This window comes from Malania oleifera, chromosome 6 (genome assembly GCF_029873635.1).
Source record: "Malania oleifera isolate guangnan ecotype guangnan chromosome 6, ASM2987363v1, whole genome shotgun sequence".
Lineage (NCBI taxonomy): Eukaryota > Viridiplantae > Streptophyta > Magnoliopsida > Santalales > Ximeniaceae > Malania > Malania oleifera.
Window position 1 is genome coordinate 109,957,818 of NC_080422.1, and position 20,743 is coordinate 109,978,560.

The 20,743-nt window shown below is 37.1% G+C and overlaps 1 protein-coding gene and 1 pseudogene across 1 annotated transcript in view; one reads left to right on the forward strand and one right to left on the reverse strand.

Moving 5' to 3' along the window:
• Window positions 1-3,226: 3,226 nt before the first annotated feature.
• LOC131157499 (26S proteasome regulatory subunit 7-like) overlaps window positions 3,227-20,743 on the reverse strand; it is a 43,879-nt gene continuing 26,362 nt past the window's right edge. The window contains exons 6-10 of the mRNA XM_058111702.1: window positions 6,568-6,712; window positions 6,138-6,356; window positions 5,821-6,002; window positions 4,049-4,224; window positions 3,227-3,714 (exon numbers count right to left, since the gene is read on the reverse strand). Coding sequence (XP_057967685.1) covers window positions 3,557-3,714; window positions 4,049-4,224; window positions 5,821-6,002; window positions 6,138-6,356; window positions 6,568-6,712 — 880 coding nt within the window. The 3' untranslated portion in view covers window positions 3,227-3,556. The remainder of the gene's footprint in view (window positions 3,715-4,048; window positions 4,225-5,820; window positions 6,003-6,137; window positions 6,357-6,567; window positions 6,713-20,743) is intronic.
• Window positions 11,620-15,131, forward strand: LOC131157498 (uncharacterized; annotated as a pseudogene).

Below are 20,743 nucleotides of genomic sequence, written 5' to 3' on the forward strand. Positions count from 1 at the left end.
TCATTATGCATATGAATTCATGATACTGACTGTTTATTCCATGACACCAATTAATCTTTTAAAATGTGATACCAATTAATAATTAAAAAATATAGTATAGGCAATAAGTCATAATACTCCCCCTGAATTTAATACATTTGGATTTTTAATTGTTGATACCAATTAATCTTTTAAGTTTATTATCCATGCTTCAAATATTGATTCATATCTTATATGTTCTCATGGATACTATTATCAAATACCAATATCATGTTAATCATTATTAATGCCATATCATGCTTATGTATATAATTATGCTTGCCAATTGAGCTTTTTAATTTTTGATACTAATTACAATATTCATGGATACCAAAATTAGTTTATAGATACCAAAGCAATTATCACATCATGCATAGCTCATGGATACCAATATGAAGAGCAGCACAAGACAAACAAATTTATTCACTTGATTCATCATTAGCATACATGGTTTAACTTCATATCAAAATTCATGCTTATACGCAACAATCCCATGCTTAAAATTCATACTTCTTACGATTTAGCTTCAAAATCATGCTCAAATTTAAAATATAGTGAACCATACATTACCAATATGAGTCAAGTCATGATCATACACATGTAGTATATAGCAAATTAGCACAACATGTATTTCATTTTCATTTGCTTTGTAATATTGCTTAAGTTGTCTTCAAGCATCTCTCATTCTTAAATGTTTCTCAAAATATTCATGTAATAAGCTTTGTTTTTGCTTTCTTTTGATTCCTTATGAATTTCAAAATTTTTTAATTTAAGCTTGTATGAATTATCCTATGATTTTGGCTAACAATATTATTTATTTGTTTCATACAAGGCTTTTTATCTAGGTACGCATATCTTTTTGGATCCGGTAGGTTTCATAAGTGATGTTTCTTTTATTCCCCATACTTGTTTAATTCTTACAGTCTTTCTCTTTAATGGACATTCAAACTTTATATGACCTTTTTTCTTGCATAGATAGCATATGGTGTTAGTATAGGCATTAGAAGATGTGCTAGCATAATCTTTGGATGTTTTTGAAAAATATCCTATGTAAAGATTCTTTTTCTTTTTATTTTCAATTTCATTAAATCCAATGCCTTCTTTGTTTAAGGACATCCTTTGTAAGCCTATCATTTTGTCAAAGTTTTTCCTTTCCTTTTGTGAAGTTCTAAATGATATTTTCTTTATCTTCAATTTGATTTTTGAGATCATTTATCTCAATATCTTTCTTGTCATCAACCTTCTTTTGTGATTTCTTTAATTCTTGAGATAATTTTATGATTTTATCCTCTAATTCAAAAATATATATGTCTTTCTCATATTCCATAGAGAATAGGGATCGAAGATCTTCTATCATCTTTTCATTTTTGCTTTCTAGTTTCTTGATTTTTAAATCTTTTTCATTTTTAGTAAGATTTTTAGATTCTAATTCCTTTGTCATAGCTTCATTCTTACTTTCTATTTTTTTTATTTTAGAATCCTTTTCTTTTTCAGCAATTTTAAGGGATTCTAACTCTTTCATTATACCTTCATTCTTATTTTTTAATGAAGTATATCGTTTAATCACATTAATTAACATCTTATGCACCTTGAATAAGTCATTTTGAAGTTCTTCATAAGATGGCATGCTCTTATCATCAGATTCATTAGATGAATCACTATCATATTCATTATCCGATTTGGATGAGAAATATTGTTCTTTATTATCATCCCATGCCATGAAACAAGTATAAGCAACCTCTTGCTCACTTGATTCACATTCCGAACTACTTGTACACATGTTATCCTAAGTAGTGGCTTTCATGACATTTTTCTTTTTTTTTTTTAGAATCTTTCTTCTTAAGTAGTGGACACTTCGATTTTATATGTCCAGCTCTGTTGCAATTATAACATGTAGGAGTTTTATTCTTTGATTTCTTTGTATTAGTTTCTTCTTCATCTGATTCGGAATTTTGATTTCTTCTTTTGAATTTGTTCTTCCTTATAAGGATTTTTGCAAGTTTCTTAGAGATATAGGCTAGTTCATCTTCATCTATCTCTTCTTCACTACTAGAGTTTTCTTTTGGGGCTTTGAAGGCTATAGATTCTATCAAACATTTGCAATTTGATATTTCAAATTCCCTACCTCTACTTGAAAAGGTTCATGGTCTTTTTACACTTTTTCAATAAGCTCCTCATTTTCCTTTTTAAGGGAAATATTTTCCTCTTTTAAGGTGGAACAAAGGCAAGGATCCTTCCCTTTGCATTTTGACAATTTATTTTCCAAAGAATCGTTTTCTTCTTTTAAAGAGGATTCCCTTATTTTTAACCAAAACAAGCTCTTTCTCAAAATTCCTTTACACTGCACTTGAGAACATTGTTTTCAAGCCTTGCATTTGAATTTGGATAGATTTGAATAAATTTCAATATAATTTTATATTATATTTTATCCAGAACGAATACAACTCCAAATTCAAGTGCTCGGATTAAAAACTTCATCCATGTCATTGAAATACTCCATTATAAGGAAACTTAACCTAATGCATCTTTGCTTTGTTTGCATGATCATAAAACATCGGTCTCATTTTCAATGTGGAGAACTTGACACTATTGAAGCATCTTTAAGCCTCCTACCTTCTCATGCTCAAGCTTGCTTCTCAGTCACACTGCTTCCATTTACATTCCTTAGCCATAGGATACAACCGAGGCTAACATTAGTATTGAGTATGTTTTTTTTTTTTTTTATCTGTAAAAGTAAATATATTCTTCAAGCTAATATATACAAGTACACTGGGCATATCTAGGGATCATATCTGATACAATCAAACACGAAAGGAAATCCCACCATACCATCTAACCTAAGCATACCGAGGGGCTAACCAGTCAGATCAAAACATGATACAATCAAAGCAAAAGAATTTACATCAAACATATAGAATTTACATCATACACATAGAACTTTGGGTTGAGCCCCTTACAATACACTTTGGGTTGCATATGTAAATCCCAAATTTTTGTTTGTATTTTATTTTTTATTGCTATTAAATAGCATAAGAAGAATTTGGCATTAGAAATCAAATATCAAAATTTTAGTCAACTATAAATGCTTGTCGACAATAGCTAAATGTTTTTGAGAAAATTGAACATTAAATATGAGGAACTCTGGAAAAAATTATAACCACAAGTGACAAATTTCAATTAACCATGTCAATGATAGTGATTGACAATATTGCCAGTCAAATCAAGCTAAGCTTTGTTCAGGCCTTTTTATTCTATTGAGAGAGAAGCTTAAGTTCGAGCTTGTTCCATAAAAAACCAAAGTCAAACTTTTTTTTTTTGCATAGTTAATTGAGCCAATAAAATCAAGCTCTTACAAAGCCCGAACCAAGCAAAAATTTGAGTAACTTAGTGATCAGACATTGTTTTAAAATGAAATCTAAAAGGATAAAATCAAAAATATATTTCATCAAGACAGACAGCGAACCACAGAAATATGACGAAAGGACCTTGGATTCACCTCTCTGGAAATGTCAGTTCACTCAAAATTTCACCCCATCCCTCAATTATACACCATGTACTTAGGCGTGGCACTGAACTTCTGGTATCCCTTGATGACTTTGTTAACTGCATCAAGGAAGTCCTTCTCTGTCACAGTTTTCCTTCTGGCACGAATGGCATACATTCCAGCTTCAGTGCAAACACTCCTTATGTCAGCTCCTGAAAGAGAACCTATATGTCAGAAAAACCAAAACCGATGGACAATTGAGAGGTCAACAGAATGGAAAACACAGATTTGTTTGCATCCCATATGGAAGCCTGGTGGACATAATTTAGTAGTTCCAGAAAGGAGAACCTCCTCTTGCCTAAGAGTACTGCGTATTGTCAACAAATGAGGGCTTGAATAAACTTCTTATCTTAATAAAAGCTATAATAGGAGTGAAAAATGAAGGCATTCACGAGACTCATTTTTTGAAAGCAAGAGTGCGCGTCATGCGAGCACTCTTCCCCAACAGATGTTGCAGTTTGATCATTCTGACAGAAGATATTTTACCAGTGGAATTTGGACAAAGGCGAGCCAACAGCTCAAACCGAACATCCCTCTCGCAATTCATTGTTCTTGTGTGGATCTTAAATATCTGTGCCCTGCTCTCCAAATCAGGTAAGCCAAACTCAACCTTACGATCTAACCGTCCAGGACGTAAAAGTGCAGGGTCTAGCGTGTCAGGTCTGAAAAACAACAATTGTTAGCAAGCTGCAAAAGTACAAACCACTTCAATATTCCCTAGAAATGAACATTCTTAAACTCAAAATTGAAACATGCAGTTGAAGGCTCCATCTGCCAATTTGGTGTGTGGGTGTGCCTATGTGTGCGTGTGCACGTGTCTGTTTATGGCAGATGAAGTCAAGTGGCACCACACTTCAAAGCATGGAGGCGAAGATGGGAAAGAGGCATTAATAAATGCAAACATGCAGACACAATATTCTTTACCATGTGCACACACGCTCTTCTACTTATTACTTCCAAAAAATCATTAATATATAGCCAAGTCCCTTGAGAATTTTTAGACAATCCATCATTGTTGTTCTAGTTACATCTCACAATTAGTTTTTCATTAATAAACAGGAATGAAGTGCTAAAAAATACCCCACTATGCCAATAAAGTGTTCAGAAGAGATATGTACAAGTGTAAGAAGTTTAAAAAATTGATTCCAGGCACTTCCAAATGGCCCTAGTGTCTGACAAGTGTTTGCATTTAAAATGGATAAAACTCCCCAATACAATCATCTATAGTACATATTTTTGTTCAAAATGTTGAACAATTAAGAAACAACATGTACAAGAAGTAAAATTTTCCAAAATGCGAATGTTAAGGTGGATGAGTGGTAAAACATCAAAAGATAAATGAAGGAATGAACATATACACAATAAACTAGGTATAAACTGGTTGACGACAATATAAGGGAGGGGCGGCTTAAATGATTTGGGCATTTAAAACGCAAGTCTAGTAGCACACTTATGAGTTAGTTATTGTTTATGATATTAACAAAGGGTAGGAGAAGACCTAAAATAACCCGAAATGAGGCAGTGAGGAAGCATTTAATAGCTCTTAAGTTGGAGGAGGAAAATGCTCTCGATCGAGTGAATTGGTAGAAATGGATTTATGTAGCCAACCCCAGGTACGAGAACTTAAGGCTACTTGTTGTTTTTCTAATATTTTAATATCGTTAAAAGATCATTCACCAGGCAGCAGACTCCAATCAATCGGCAAAAACCCAAAAGGAACCCACCCAGGGGAATCAAAGTGAAAAGCTCGAAACAACTTCAATATTGACAAAATATAAAGCTCCCCACCCAGGGGAACCAAAGTGAGGAGCTCAAAAGAACTTCAATATTGACAATATAAAGCCCCCAGAGATCCCCACCCACCCAAGGGGGAACTGGCCCATAGCTCAGACATCAGTCTAGGCACCTGACTAACACTGACAGAAGAAGTGTGATCCTATTTTAGAGAACTTCTTCACTATTTTCTCAAGTCATTACATGAATAATGAAGATAATGAAAAGAATTTAAAATATGAAGGTAATTCTAAAAAAAATGGTCATTACTAACTAATGCAAGCATAACAGGAATGCAAATGAGTGCAAAGACACTACGGATAAACCCATAATTAAGCCCTCTGATAAATAAGAAAAAAATAAAATGGAAAATATTTATATAGCAACTGAGCATATAAACAGCGCTTCAAGAGCAAATGAAGTCAAGGAAGAGTCATAGAAACCACAAGATTTTGCAAATGCGCGCAATGCATAGTCAACTTAACCTGTTTGTCGCCATTAGAACTTTTATGTTTCCACGAGCATCAAAGCCATCAAGCTGATTCACAATTTCAAGCATTGTACGCTGAACCTCGTTGTCTCCACCAACACCATCATCAAAACGTGCACCACCTATGGCATCCACTTCATCAAAAAACACAATACAAGCCTTTTTTGAGCGCGCCATCTACGAGGAATGAAAAAAAAAAGAGAGAGACACACACACAGAGAAGAAAGCAATGTCATGATGATGGATGATTCTCAAAAACATGTTTTTAAGAAAAAAGAAGGATCAATTACTAGACATAAGGCAGCTTGCAACCTGAAATAGCTCACGAACCATCCGAGCCCCCTCACCAACATATTTCTGAACTAGCTCACTCCCAATAACACGGATAAAACATGCATCAGTTCTATTGGCCACAGCTCTAGCCAGAAGTGTTTTACCCGTCCCAGGAGGACCATAGCAGAGAACACCTTTGGGAGGATCAATTCCAAGCTTCACAAATTTCTCGGGATGAAGCATGGGCAGCTCAACAACCTACAACAAATCACAGTCTCAGTGCCATACAAAAGCTCCATATCAAAAGGTTCACACATGCATATTATAGCCTGATTCTCATCTCTAACCCCAATTACAAATTCATAAATATTTAAGTACATCATAGAAACTATCAATGCTAGATGAGCTAATTAGAACATGAGAAAGAGAACAAAAAAAGAAGGAAAAAATATATATCAGTTTCACACACTTCTCGCATCTTTTCAATCTGCTCCTTGCATCCACCAACATCATTATATGTCACATCAGGCTTCTCTTCCACTGTCATCATAGTGACACTGGCATCAATTTTTGGAGGCAAAGGAATTTGAATCTGATATTTATTTCGATCAACCCTGAAACAGCAACACAACAATCAGCATAAGAATACAGACAACTAAATATTATTCAGCACACCAAAATAAGGCATAAAGAATGCCTCTGAGAGGTTTTCAAAAGCATTAAATAAACATAACAACCATAGCATTTATCTCAAGATCTTTTTACATGAATAATAAAAGATTTATAACTACAATGGGCAATAAAATACATAGATACACAACATAAATCTTTTTAACTATAAGAGGAAAGAGAAAGATACTCAAAATACCCTTTTTTTTTTTATAGCAATAGAAATTTCATAGATAGGGAAAGAATTTATAAGGAGTGAGAATACGATATCTCCCGAAGAATGTCCGGTTCAAACCAGAGAAAGGAACTAAAGCAACAAAACATAACCAGCTAGTTACTCAAAATACATATTTCTTCACAATTATCTTTTTGACTCTTTCCAAAACTTCACATAAACAAATATTTGGAAGAGAGATTAGTTTCTCCCTCTCGAACATACAAGACCTTCACTTACTTTCTCCAGTGATGCAAATCTGTGATATAGTGATACACTAACATGAAACAGGGCTCATCTTGGCATCTTAAGTTGTTTGTGTGCATATAAACTTATACTACAACAAAAAAAAAACCAAGCCTTAGGTCCCACTAGGTGGGACTGGTTATATGAATCTTTTCCGCCAATTCATGTGATCATGGACCATTTCTTTTGACAGATTGAGGGCTATCAAATATTTACTCACTATATCCTTTCAAGTTATTTTAGGTCTACCCCTACCTCTTCTACTCCTTCCCCCCCCCCCCCCAAAAAAAAACAATAACTAACTCACTCTTCCTCACTGGCACACTATGTGGCCTAAGTTGCAAGTGTCCCTATCATCTAAGTCATCCCTCCCTTATCTTATTTTTTTATATTTATTATGTTATTCAATTCAGGAAAAAGAAATAGAGAGAATTAACACTACAGAAGTTTACTCTCTCTCTCTTTAAAAAAATATCAAGCCGTGTGTCATCATATAATTATAATTAAAAAATAAAATCACATTAAATATTCTTGTTAAAAAGATACTTCATAATATGAAAATCAATTTCCACAAGCATTTTCCACTTGAAAAAAACTTCATGCAATTACAATATAGTATGAACTTTGTGCAAGATCCTTGTTGATTAAAATCAACAAAGCCTAAAATTCTAATTTTTGGGGGCTTATTATATTTTTTTATTCATAGCCACACAGGGGCTCCATCAATTTTAAGTAATCATGTCTTTTCTCCAATCCTTGACCAACATTCTTTTTATGTATTCATGTTGTCCTTGTTGCAACTTCAACTTTATTCAGATTATTAACAATAACAGGTTAAAAGGAAGAAGAAAAACAACCTGCACAGAGGGGGTTGTTGGAAGGGGAGAGTTTGTATTGTATACAAGTAGTGGAGGTTCAAGAAAGGGCCAGCAAGGAGAACCAGGCAGTCTCCACAAAACCCAAGCATGAACCAAGGTTGGCACAATTTCTGCTTGTATGCTTGCGCATGCGCATGTGTGTGTGAGAGAGAGAGAGCGCGAGAGAGGGAGACCCCCCCTTGGGGGGGGGGGGGGGTTCAATTGCTTTATTGCCCAAAACCGGCCACTAAAGCATGATGGGGGAAACTGGTGTTGGTGTCATCCTCCAATAAGAAAATCCCATGCCATGTCTCATCTATGAGGAAGTGATAACTGCCAGCTCAATAGAATAGAGAGACATGGTCTGGGTGAGAGATAGGAAAAAGGAATGCATGTCACAAACAGAACATGACAGCCAAGGAAAAGGCTATGGGGTCAGGACCCCCCTTAACGAACCCAGATTCAAGCCCACCAAGACAAGACTCTAAAACATCCTAGGAACAGGATAGTTAGAAACACCCATATATGTGACCAATCCTGAGTGTGTGCTGCAACTTTAACATCCAACAAGAGTGCAAACGTAAGACAAATAACAGGTTAATTCATAATTGTATATGTATAAGTTCAATGTGAATTAATTTCATAATCTAGGAAGAATGGTAATATCATGCATTTACATTCTCCAAATATCCTATGCTCAACAGCTCTGATTTGGGGAACACATAACTGACAGTTTGCTCCAACAACACTTGCTCTTCAGTTGATGGCTCACTTGCTCTCACATTCTCCTACCTTTTCTCACCTTCTTTTCTCCCATTTTGCTCGTCCATGGGCTGCCAAAGATATAACAAAGTAGATCCTTACAAGGCCATTTGGACCAAAATTTTCAATCTGTGTTTAGGAAGGATAAGACAGAGAGGCGATGGATCAAGATAACTGCTACAATGGCAAAATAGATTTGCGCTTGCTTGTAAGTTGCACATGAGAGATCGAAGAGGTTATCACATGAGAATAATTTTGGATGGTTTTTACACAGATTGAGAGCTTTCCAAAATTCAAGGAAGATGTGTAGTGATTCCCAAAAAAAAAAAAAAAAAAGTAGTTAATTAATTACTAATAATTATTAACTCAATAATATAATATAATAATATATTAATATAATATAATATTATAATATTATATTATATATATATATAACAATCTTCAGGAAGGATTGATTAATTTATCAAATAGAGAACCGCCCCCCCCTGCGACCAATTCTCTCTCTCCTCAACTCACTTTCTCTCTCCTCGATTTCTCGGCAAAATCGGCGCCGATTGAAAAACAAAAAATATCCCTGGACCCCAAATTCAACCGTCAACATTTTAATTGGAGTGGATTTGTCATTTGGGCGTCGTAAGCACCACTCCTGGGATAAGGTAAGGATAATAAATTATGTCAGGCATATTTTAAAATATTCTCAATTAAATCTGAATAAATGAATTTAATTATATTTAGGTGATTTAAATATATGAGTAGGCTTGGGGATATTTTGGAATTAGATTCAATTACGGGGATTTGATCATATTGGTGTCTTTAAATATGTTATAAATTAAATTTAAATACGGGAAGTAGATCATACACGCGTTTTTTTTAGAATTTAACCAGTTAATGGGAACGTGTGAACCCAAGGATGTTAGGATAGTAATTATCCCGAGGTTGAGCTGATTAAACTAGGGTATCTTAATATAGGGATTTGTGCCAACACCATAGGCACTGCTTTAGCATCCCTGCAGGCATTTCTCCAGGAATCAAGTAAGGGGATACATTATGTCAGGTATTTTTAGAAAATTTACCAATTAAAATGCAGTATTTGCTTACAGAAATTATATCTATGATTTTTCTGGGAATTTAGGCATTTAGAAATGGCATTCATGAATTAATGTATGTTTTTGGGAAAATGGGCATTTTGAGTTGAGTAAATCCTAGAAGAAGATTTAATACTATTTTTCAGCAAAACATATTTTCCCTAGGCAGATATTATATTTTAGAATAATACTCAAACTGAGTGGCCTAGGTATGAATATTTTATGAAATAGATAAGCATGTCAAATTATTTTTATGATTATATGAAACATGTGTGGATTGATAATGATTTTTCGAAAAATGTTAAAAAAATTACAAAAATTATGATATGATAGTTTAGCCAGCTTAACGTAATGACAGATTAGCCGGCTTTATGCCATGACAAATCAGCCGGCCTAGTGCCGTGACAACTCAATTTCAATCGGCTTTATGCCGTGATCAGATATTTATGACAGCATTTAGAAATTATGATATGACAGATTTTACGCAGAAATATGAAAATGAGATATGTTATAGTTATAATATATAAAATATACTATATGATATCAGAACCCTGATGGCCTTGGTATGTTTTGAGCATGGTACCGTAGCTAGATAGCAAGATCAGTAAAGTGTTGTGGAGAGCAGTATACCCCCCTGTGTCCGGCTCGAGAAGTGTTGCGGAGAGCAGGATGGATTCGGACCAAGCTGGGTGTACAGATCAATCAGTGCAACCACACTTCTTAGATAGAGTGTTAGTATTGAATAGTCGATTAGCCCGTGAAGTGTTGCGGAGAGCAAGATACCCCCTGAGTCCGGCCCACAAAGCTTTTCGGAGAGCAGGATGGGTCCGGACCAGGCTAGGTGGGCAATCATATTTATAGACTTTATGTTTGACTTAACATGGTAGATCAGCCACTGCTAAGTCCAGCCTACGGGCCGTACAACCCGGTCATGTGCGGTTATTACATGACGAGATTTATCAAGGTCCCAAGGAAAGTTTTATGTATGTATATATATATATATATATATTAAACGATTTACTTACACATAGGAATCTATTATGATAAAGTATGTTTATGAAAAAAAAAAATGTATGTTGCTGAATATATAAGTATATATATATGAGTACAGACTTGCATGATTTACCAGTTAATTTTTCAAAGGTTATAAGTTATGCTACACTAGAACTCATGTTGCCACATACTGAAACCATAGTAGTTAAAGGCGCGCCCTAGGCGCAAGGCGCAGTGAGGCGATGAGCTCGCCGCCTCATATCAGGTGAGGCGAGGCGACCTGCAAGAGGCGAGACGAGGCGAGATGAGGCGCAGTGAAGCGCGAGGCGCAGTGAGGCGCGCCTTGTGTATTTTTAAGCCATTTAAAGGAGACAAACGAACAGAGCCCTAGCCCCTTTCGACCCTTCGAAGCCCTTCGTGAGTTCGTTTGCGAGCCTTTGAACCAGCCGGAAGCCTTCGCGACTTCGTCTTCGAGCTTCGACCAGGATCGTGAGTTCATCTTCGACATTTTGAAGAAGCACGACCTGCGCAACTTCGTTTCGAACCAGCCGGAGCCCTCGCGAGTTCGTCTGCCTGCCTTCGAAGCAGTCGTGAGTTCGTCTGACTGCCTTCGAGCACGACGTGAGTTCGTCACGTCGCCTTCAACACTTCGAACCTTTGTAAGTCTTCTTCTTCTTCTTCTTCTTCTTCTTCTGCTGCTGCTGTTGCTTGCGTCCCGCTGCCTGCTGCTTCTCTTCTCTTCTTCTTCTTCTTCTTCTTCTTCTTCTTCTTCTGTTGCTGCTTCTCTTCTTCTTCTTCTTCTTCTTCTTCCTGCTGCATGCTTGCTGCGTGCTGCTGACTGCTGACGGCTGCCTGCTTTTTTTCTTCTTCTTCTTCTTCTTTGTATGTAAGCTTACTGTTTTTTAATTTATAATATTTAGTTTAATTAATGTAAGCTTATAAATTATAACTAATAACATAATATTTATTTTTTTCACAGAAATTTAGCTACTGTTTTTTAATTTATAATATTAACTTCAATTAATGTAGGCTTACAATTTATAACTAATACATAATATGTATATTTTTTACAGAAATTTAGCTACTGTTTTTTAATTTATAATATTAAATTTAATTAATGTAAGCTTACAAATTATAACTAATACATAATATTTATTTTTTTTACAGAAATTTAGCTACTGTTTTTTAATTTATAATATTTAGTTTAATTAATGTAAGTTTATAAATTATAACTAATACATAATATTTATTCTTTTTATTGAAATTTAGGTACTGTTTTTTAATTTATTTGGAAATGCATTATGTAAGTCTTAAATTATAAATATATGATGCATTGTTTTTTCAGTTAGGATACGGGATACCAAGTCTAAAATCTTAAATGGATTCTAGTTCTGGATGTGAGGCCTCGTCAAAGAAAGATCCCGCATGGAAGTATGCACATTTGGAGGATCAAAAAAATAGAAATAATTTGACTTGCAATTTTTGTGCTAAAGTCACAAGGGGAGGAATATTTCGAGCAAAACAACACATTGTCGGAGGATTTCGAAATGTGAAAGAATGCTCTAAGTGCCCTACTCATGTACGTGAGGAGATTAAAGAGTATATGTTGAAGAAAGATATGGAAAAGGAGGAAAATGAGTTATTGCCCGACTTTGATGATATAGATCATTACGGTGAAGATGAAGAAGATGAAGTTCAAGAAATTGACATTCGTGGCAAGAGAGTGTTTACTAGTGATGGAAGTAAAAGATCATACCAATCCAACTTGAAGAAACCAAAACAGAAGGGGCCTATAGACTTGTTTTTTACTCCCGATCCAAAGAAAGCGATTCAAGCTAGGAAAGAAGGGAAGATGAAGCAAACATCAATAAATGAAGCGTGCAAAAAAGAACTTAGAAAAAAGGCAATGGGAGATTTTGCTAGGTGGATGTATGATGCTGGGATACCATTTAATGCTGTACGTTTGAGCAGCTTTGCAGTGGCACTTGAATCGATTGGACAATATGGTCCTGGAATAAAGCCACTTAGCTATCATGAAGTGAGAGTTCCTTACCTAAAGGAGGAAGTCAGTCGAATGAAAGAGTTGTTGAAGGTCCATAAGGAGGAATGGACAAAATATGGCTGCTCAATTATGTCTGATGGTTGGAGAGATTCAGTTGCTAATAAAGACATAATCAACTTTTTAGTGAACTCTCCAAGGGGATCAGTATTCGTCAAGTCTATTGATGCTTCTAATATTGTCAAGAATGCAGATAGAATGTATAGATTACTTGATGAGATGGTCGAAGAAATTGGAGAATCAAATGTGATTCAAGTGGTAACTGACAATGCGTCAAACTATGTTGCAGCAGGTAAGAACTTATTTTTAGAACTACTTTCTATAGTGTATATATTGTTTATTTTAATATTTTAATGGCTTCATTCCTTGATTTTTCAACAGGGAGATTGTTGGAAGCAAAGAGGCCACATTTATATTGGACACCGTGTGCTGCTCATTGCATTGATTTAATTTTGGAGGATATTGGGAAGATGCCTTCAATTCATGCAACTTTGAAAAGGGCAATTTTTTTGAATGGCTATATCTATAATCGTGTTGGCGTTGTCAACTTGATGAGACAATTCACTGGAGGAAAGGAGTTGCTAAGACCTGCAGTTACAAGATTTGCAACTGCCTTCATCACTCTTCGTTCAATCCATCTTCAAAAGAATAACTTGAGGAAGATGTTTACTTCTGAAGATTGGAATACTACTAAATGGGCAAAGGAGGCGGCTGGCAAAAGAGCAGCTACTATTGTTTTGATGCCTACTTTTTGGAGTACCATCGTTTATGCTCTTAAGTTAACAGGTCCACTTGTTCGTGTACTCCGTTTGGTTGATGGGGAAAAGAAGCCTGCAATGTGATATATTTATGAAGCAATGGATAGGGCTAAGGAAGCCATAGCTAAGGCTTTTGGTGAGAGAGAGGATAAATTCAAGGAGGCATTTGAAATTATTGATACGAGGTGGGGATGCCAACTCCATCAACCGTTGCATGCAGCTGCACACTACTTGAATCCAGAATTTTTCTATTCAAACCCCAACATTTTGCAAGATGAAGAAATTATGTCGGGTTTGTACAAATGTGTTGGAAGGTTACTGCCAACTATTGAAATGCAAGATAAAGTTTCAAATGAGTTGGAAATATACAATGCCGCTAGTGGCGTCTTTGGAATTAGTTTGGCAGTGAGACAAAGGAAGACAAAAGCACCAGGTAAAGTGGCATTTGTACTACCTCTTCATTTTTGAAAATTATTTTTGCTATTTACCTAGTAGGTATTCATTTAAAATTTATTTTATAACAGCGCAATGGTGGATGGCATATGGATCAACAACTCCAAACTTGCAAAAGTTTGCTGTGAAAATTCTTAGCCTCACGTGTAGTGCTACTGGCTGCGAAAGAAATTGGAGCATATTCCAACATGTAAGTCATTAGTATATCATGGATTAATTATTAAAGAACAAGAACTACCAATCTACTGCTTTTTAGAATCATTATTAACCATATTACTGTAAACTTTTTGCAGCTTCATAGCAAAAGGAGAAATAGGCTATCCCAGCAACGCTTGAATGATTTGGTATTTGTGAAATATAATCGAACTCTGAGGCGTCGATACGACAAACGTGACACCATTGATCCCATCCTCCTGAAGGACATTGATGATAGTAATGAGTGGTTGATTGGTAGGATGGATGGTGATTCTGATGAGGATGATGAACTTGTGTTTGAAGATGATAATTTGACTTGGGATTCTGTTGCTAGAGCCGCTGGACTAAATAACCCCCCGCATCACACTAGATCAAGAATAAGTACAAATATGCCATCATCGTCTAAAGGAAGAGGAAGGACTTCATCTAGTAGTGCAACCACTGCTAGGGGTCGGACCACAATGTTGGAACTTGTAGATGAGGATGAAATCCAAGTGGATAGTGTAGAGGAGACGGAAGAGGAAAAAGATGTTGGAGAAAACAGTTCTAATGATGAAGAGGAAGATGATGATATCTTCACCGACCTAGTTGATGATGAGTGATGAGTGATGATTGAGGAGGATTTTTAGATTTTATATTTTGAAATCTTTTATTGTACTCTTTTCTTTTGATGTTGAACTATGTTGAATTGTTGAGGCTTTTGGGCTTTGTCTTGGCAATTTTATTAAATTTCCAATTTTTTTATTGAATGTTTTGACATTTTAAATTCTAATATGACTAGATATTCATATGTTCATATATAAATTACCCCAAATAGATATTTTACACCATTTTAATAATTGTGCGCCTCACGCGCCTTCGCCTCGCGCCTTGCGCCTCTGACTACTATGACTGAAACTAATATATCTCGTCTTACTGAGAAGTGTCTCACCCCTATAATCTTTTAACATTTTAGGAGATCCAGGGAGCCGATCTTAGAAAGCTCCAGGCAGGATTAGTTAGTGGGGTTTGAAGATCGTGCTAGTGAGATACTAGTATGTATAGGTATATGGATACGTTTGGTATTACTTTTGGCTGTAGTATTATCCTGATTTTGGGGAGACGTGTATATATGATATGGTGGTTCTAGAAGTCTGGTATTGTTTGAAATTTATATATAAGTTTCCGCTGCATGTTTTATTTGGAATATGGATTATGGACGAGTAAGCCCGGTACCCACTTGGGATTCGGGATATTATAGCATGGTATCATAGTTTAATATGTAAAAAAAAAAAAAAAATATAGCAGAATTTTCGGGTCATGACAGTGTGGTATCAGAACCTAAGTTGTTAGGTTCTGTAGACTTTAGCAGACAGCAGATAACAATACCAAAGTATAAGAATGGATCTTGATGAGAATAGGAAATGAATAGATCAATATTACAGTAAGTCGTTGTAGGAGGTTAAGATGAGAATTTAGGATTTAGTCTCACAATCTGGAGGCAGGAATTCCGTGACGATTTCTGTGATTTTCTCTGAATGACAATTTCAGGAAGGTCATGGTAAACTATCGTTGGCTCTGGTTTCTGAGTGATAAGGCCGAACCTTAAATTAGGGATTAAGGACGTTAAGTTGATTGGTTGTATGAGGATATCTAATGGATGAAGTAAGGAATCTCATACTATTTTGTTTTATTTTCAGAATAGACCCTGAGAATAGCAATGCACATGCTGGTGGTGGTAACGATGCGGGGTCTTCCAGTTTGGGCGGCAATGATTCTGATGCGGTATTGCGCAATGTGGCCCAGCAAGTAATGGCAGAGATAGCAAGAAATTCAGGGGAATAGGCAATTTACTCGGATGAACCCCCCCTCATTCTCAGGAGGAGCCGACCCATTCGTGGCAGAGAACTGAATCTAAAAGATTGAGGAGACGTTGACAGTTCTCCCTTGCACTAGGGAGCAAAAAGTATCATTTGCCACTTTTAAGATGACAGGGGAGCCTAAACGTTGGTGGAGGTCAGTGAGGTTGCTAGAGGAGCAGATGTCGGTGCCTATAGCTTTGACCTGGAGCCACTTCAAGGAGATGTTCTTCGAACGGCACTTCCCCGCTACTACCAGGAATGTGAAAGCAGCAAAATTTCTGAATTTGACTCGGGGGCATTTGAGGGTTCCGCAATATGCAGCTAGATTTGTAGAGCTGTCCCGATTTGCCCCATACATGATGCTGGATGAGGAGAAGAAGGAGAGGAAGTTTGAAGAAGGCCTGAGACAAAGTATCTATGAGCAAGTGGTGGCATTCCAGGTCCAGACCTTCTCAAAACTAGTAGATAAAGTCAGTGATCGAGACCAGCCTACAGAGAGGTGTTGGGGTGCAGAGTTAAGAGGAAGAGGCCTACGCCCCCGAATTCCAAGCAAGAACCAGCCAGGGTCCATGGAGGAGAGACAAATTCAGTGGGGGCCAAAGACAAGAGATGGGGAGCCGTGAGTATCAGGGTAATCGGACTTAACCTATTTGCCCTAGATGTAGCAAGAGGCACATGGGAGAGTGCCGAGCAGGAAGGAATGTCTGCTATCGGTGTGGTAGACCTCATCATTTAGCACAAGCCTATCATGCGTTGCTAAATAGTGCGCCAGCTCCAAGACAATTCAAGAGAAACGACCAAGCACCCCAGGACGGCCAATAGAGGAACACCGCCCAACCGCGGGTTTATGCCCTGACACCAAGAGACGCAGAGGCGGCCGGCGATGTGGTGACAGGTACTATTACTATGTTTTTTCTTGGGAATATATTAGACTGTGTGGGATAGAAACTCAGTTACTAGATGTCGAATTATCTGTGGCTACACCGATAAGAATAGTAGTGATTTGTAGAAAAATGCTCAAAGACTATCCAGTGAATATTCAGGGGAGAGTGCTACTAGCCGATCTCGTAATGTTGGATACGCACGAATTTGACGTGATTCTGGGAATGGACTGGCTAACCGCTAACTACGTCAGCATCAATTGTCATCAGAAAAAGGTGATATTCAGACCTCCTGGGGAGCAGGAGTATCGAATTGTGGGGTCGTGCGTGCGCTCCTCACCACAGTTATTGTCGGCTATTCAAGCGAGGAGGCTACTCCTGGACGGATGCCAGTGGTACATAGCTTGTGTAAAGGAAATGTCAGGGGGAGAATTGAAGCTTGCAGATATTCCAGTAGTAAGGGAGTTCTTAGATGTCTTCCCAAAAGATTTACTTGGATTGCCTTCTGATCGTGAAATTGAATTTGCCGTTGACTTACTTCTAAGGGACGGCACCGATATCTAAAGCTCCTTATAGAATGGCTCCAACTGAATTAAAAGAATTAAAGGAGCAGTTGCAGGAATTACTAGATAAGGAATTTATCAGACTCAGTGTGTCACCCTGGGGAGCGTCAATTCTATTTGTAAAGAAGAAAGACGGGACGATGAGGATGTGTATCGATTACAGGAAGATCAATAAAATGACAGTTAAGAATAAATATCATCTTCCCCGTATTGATGATTTGTTCGATCAGCTTCAGGGAACACGGGTCTATTCCAAGATTGATCTTCAATCTAGGTACCATCAGGTGAAAATTAAATCAGAAGACGTCTCAAATACAGTTTTCCAAACCAAGTATGGCCATTATGAATTCCTAGTTATGCCTTTCGGACTGACCAATGCTCCTGCGGCGTTTATGGATCTAATGAATAGGGTTTTACAAGAATACTTGGATCAATTTTTGGTGGTGTTCATAGATGGTATTCTGATTTATTCGAGGAATCCTGAGGAGCACGAAAATCATCTGAGACTAGTACTTCAGTTGCTAAGAGAAAAGAAGTTTTACGCTAAACTCAAGAAATGTGAATTCTGGTTAGCAAAAGTTGCATTCCTTGGACACGTAGTATCCGGGGACGATATTTCTATAGATCCGAGCAAGATAGAGATCATGTTCAAGAGATCAGGATTTTCTTGGGTCTTTATGGAGGGTTTCCAGACTATCGGGTCCTCTGACACGATTAATGAGGAAAAATGTGAAATTCGAATGGGCCGATGACTGTGAACAGAGTTTCCAAGAATTAAAACAGCAACTCATCACTGCACCGGTTTTATCTATTCCATCAGGAGATGGAGGATTTATGATATATAGTGACGCGTCTCAGAAGGGACTTGGGTGTGTCTTAATGCAGCAGGGGAAGGTCATTGCATATGCTTCTCGGCAACTTAAGAAATATGAAAAGAACTACCCTACACATGATTTAGAATTAGCTGCAGTGGTGTATGCATTGAAAATCTAGAGACATTATCTGTATGGTGGAAAGTGTGAAATATTTATAGATGATAAGAATTTGAAGTATTCCTTCACGCAGAAGAAATTAAATATGAGGTTGAGGAGGTAACTGGAATTGATAAAGAATTACAACTGTACCATCAGTTACCACCCAGGGAAGGCTAATGTGATAGCTGATGCCTTGAGTAAGAAGTCAAGAAATGCCTCAGTATCAGCAGTGGTGGTGCAACATCATATTAGAATGTATTTAGAAAGACTTCGTGTGGAGCTAGTAGAGGGAAATCATCAAACATTTATTGCTAAGGTACTTCAGCCAACTTTGCTGGAGAGGATTAAGATTGCGCAGATGCAAAATGCAGAATTGGTAAAGATTAGGGATAAAGTGCAAAGTGGACAGGGAGTTGATTTTAATATTTCGGATGACAGAACTTTGAGGTTTCGTGGCAGGTTGTGTGTACCCGATAACGCTGAAATTAAAAGGATTATTTTAGAAGAGACGCATTGTTCCCTGTATACAGTACATCCAGAAAGCACAAAAATGTACATGGATTTGCAAGTATCCTTCTGGTGGAGTAATATGAAGAGAGAAATTGCCCAATATATAGGGCAATGTTTGACATGTCAGCAAATGAAGGCTGAGCATCAGAGACCGGCAGGACTGTTGCAACCACTTCACATCCCTGAATGGAAGTGGGAGCACATTTCTATAGATTTCGTCACAGGATTACCGCCGGCACTTCATGGGCAAGACGCTATCTGCATAGTCGTTGACCGATTGACAAAAACTATCCATTTTCTTCCCATCAGAGTTAACTACTCCATGGGTAAATTGGCTGAATTGTATATATAGGATATAGTCAAACTGCATGGCGTGCCAGTATCCATCGTTTCTAATTAGGACCCACAGTTAACATCTCAATTCTAGAAGAGTTTACAAGGAGCCTTGGGATCTCAGTTAACATTTAGTACAGCATTTCATTTTCAGACTGATGGACAAACAGAGAGGACCATACAAATACTGAAAGATATGCTGCGTGCTTATGTGTTAGATTTTGGAGGCAACTGGATTCAGTATCTGTCACTGGTGGAGTTTGCTTATAACAATAGCTACTAGTCCAGTATTGGGATGATCCCGTATGAGGCATTGAATAGTCGGAGGTGTCGATCTCCATTATATTGGGATGATTTTGGTGAAAAGCAGATTTTGAGGCCAGAGATTGTACTGCGGACTTCTGAGAAAATCAAGCTTATTCAGGAGGAGAATTAAAACAGCTCAAAGTCAACAAAAAAGTTACGCGGACACTCGCCGGAAGAAGCTGGAATTTGGTGTAGAAGATCATGTGTTCTTGAAAATTACACCTATGAAAGGAGTGATGAAAATTGGTAAGAAGGGTAAGCTAAGTCCTAGGTATATTGGGTCGTTTGAGATACTAGAAATCGGTCCGGTTGCCTACAGGTTAGCGTTACCCCCAACGTTATCCAGAATCCATGACGTATTTTATGTGTCTATGTTGAAGAAATACATCCCAGATCCATCACATATAATAAGTTATGAGGCACTAGAGATTGGAGATTCTCTATTATATGATGAAGTGTCAGTCCAGATCCTAGATCATAAAAAGCAAGAACTATGCACCAAGAAAATCCCACCCAGTAAAAGTACTCTAGAGGAATCATACAGTTGAGGAAGCCTCGTGGGAGCTAGAGGAGGAAATGCGTCCGAAGTACCCATATCTATTTAGTGGGGCCCAGCATTAGCCAGAAGAGAAAGATAATGGTTCAGGTAGGTATTCGTTGTATGTAAGTAGGTTTTGTGCAAGTTAAGTAGTTCAAGTGCATTTAATGGTAGATTTTCATGTAATAGTTTTGTGTTTTGGGTGGTTTTGGGAGAGTGTTTTGGTTATTGTAATCTCCCAGGACCTCTATTGTAACCACAGTGTTCCTCCACTATAAATGAGAGTTATTAATAAAATTAGGACGGAGCCGCTATGTGGGTGGCCGCCGACTCTTCCTAAAGTCGGTTAAACAATTCAGTAATTTACAGAGGAGATTGCAATAAGTAACGATTAGCAAATTTCAGGGA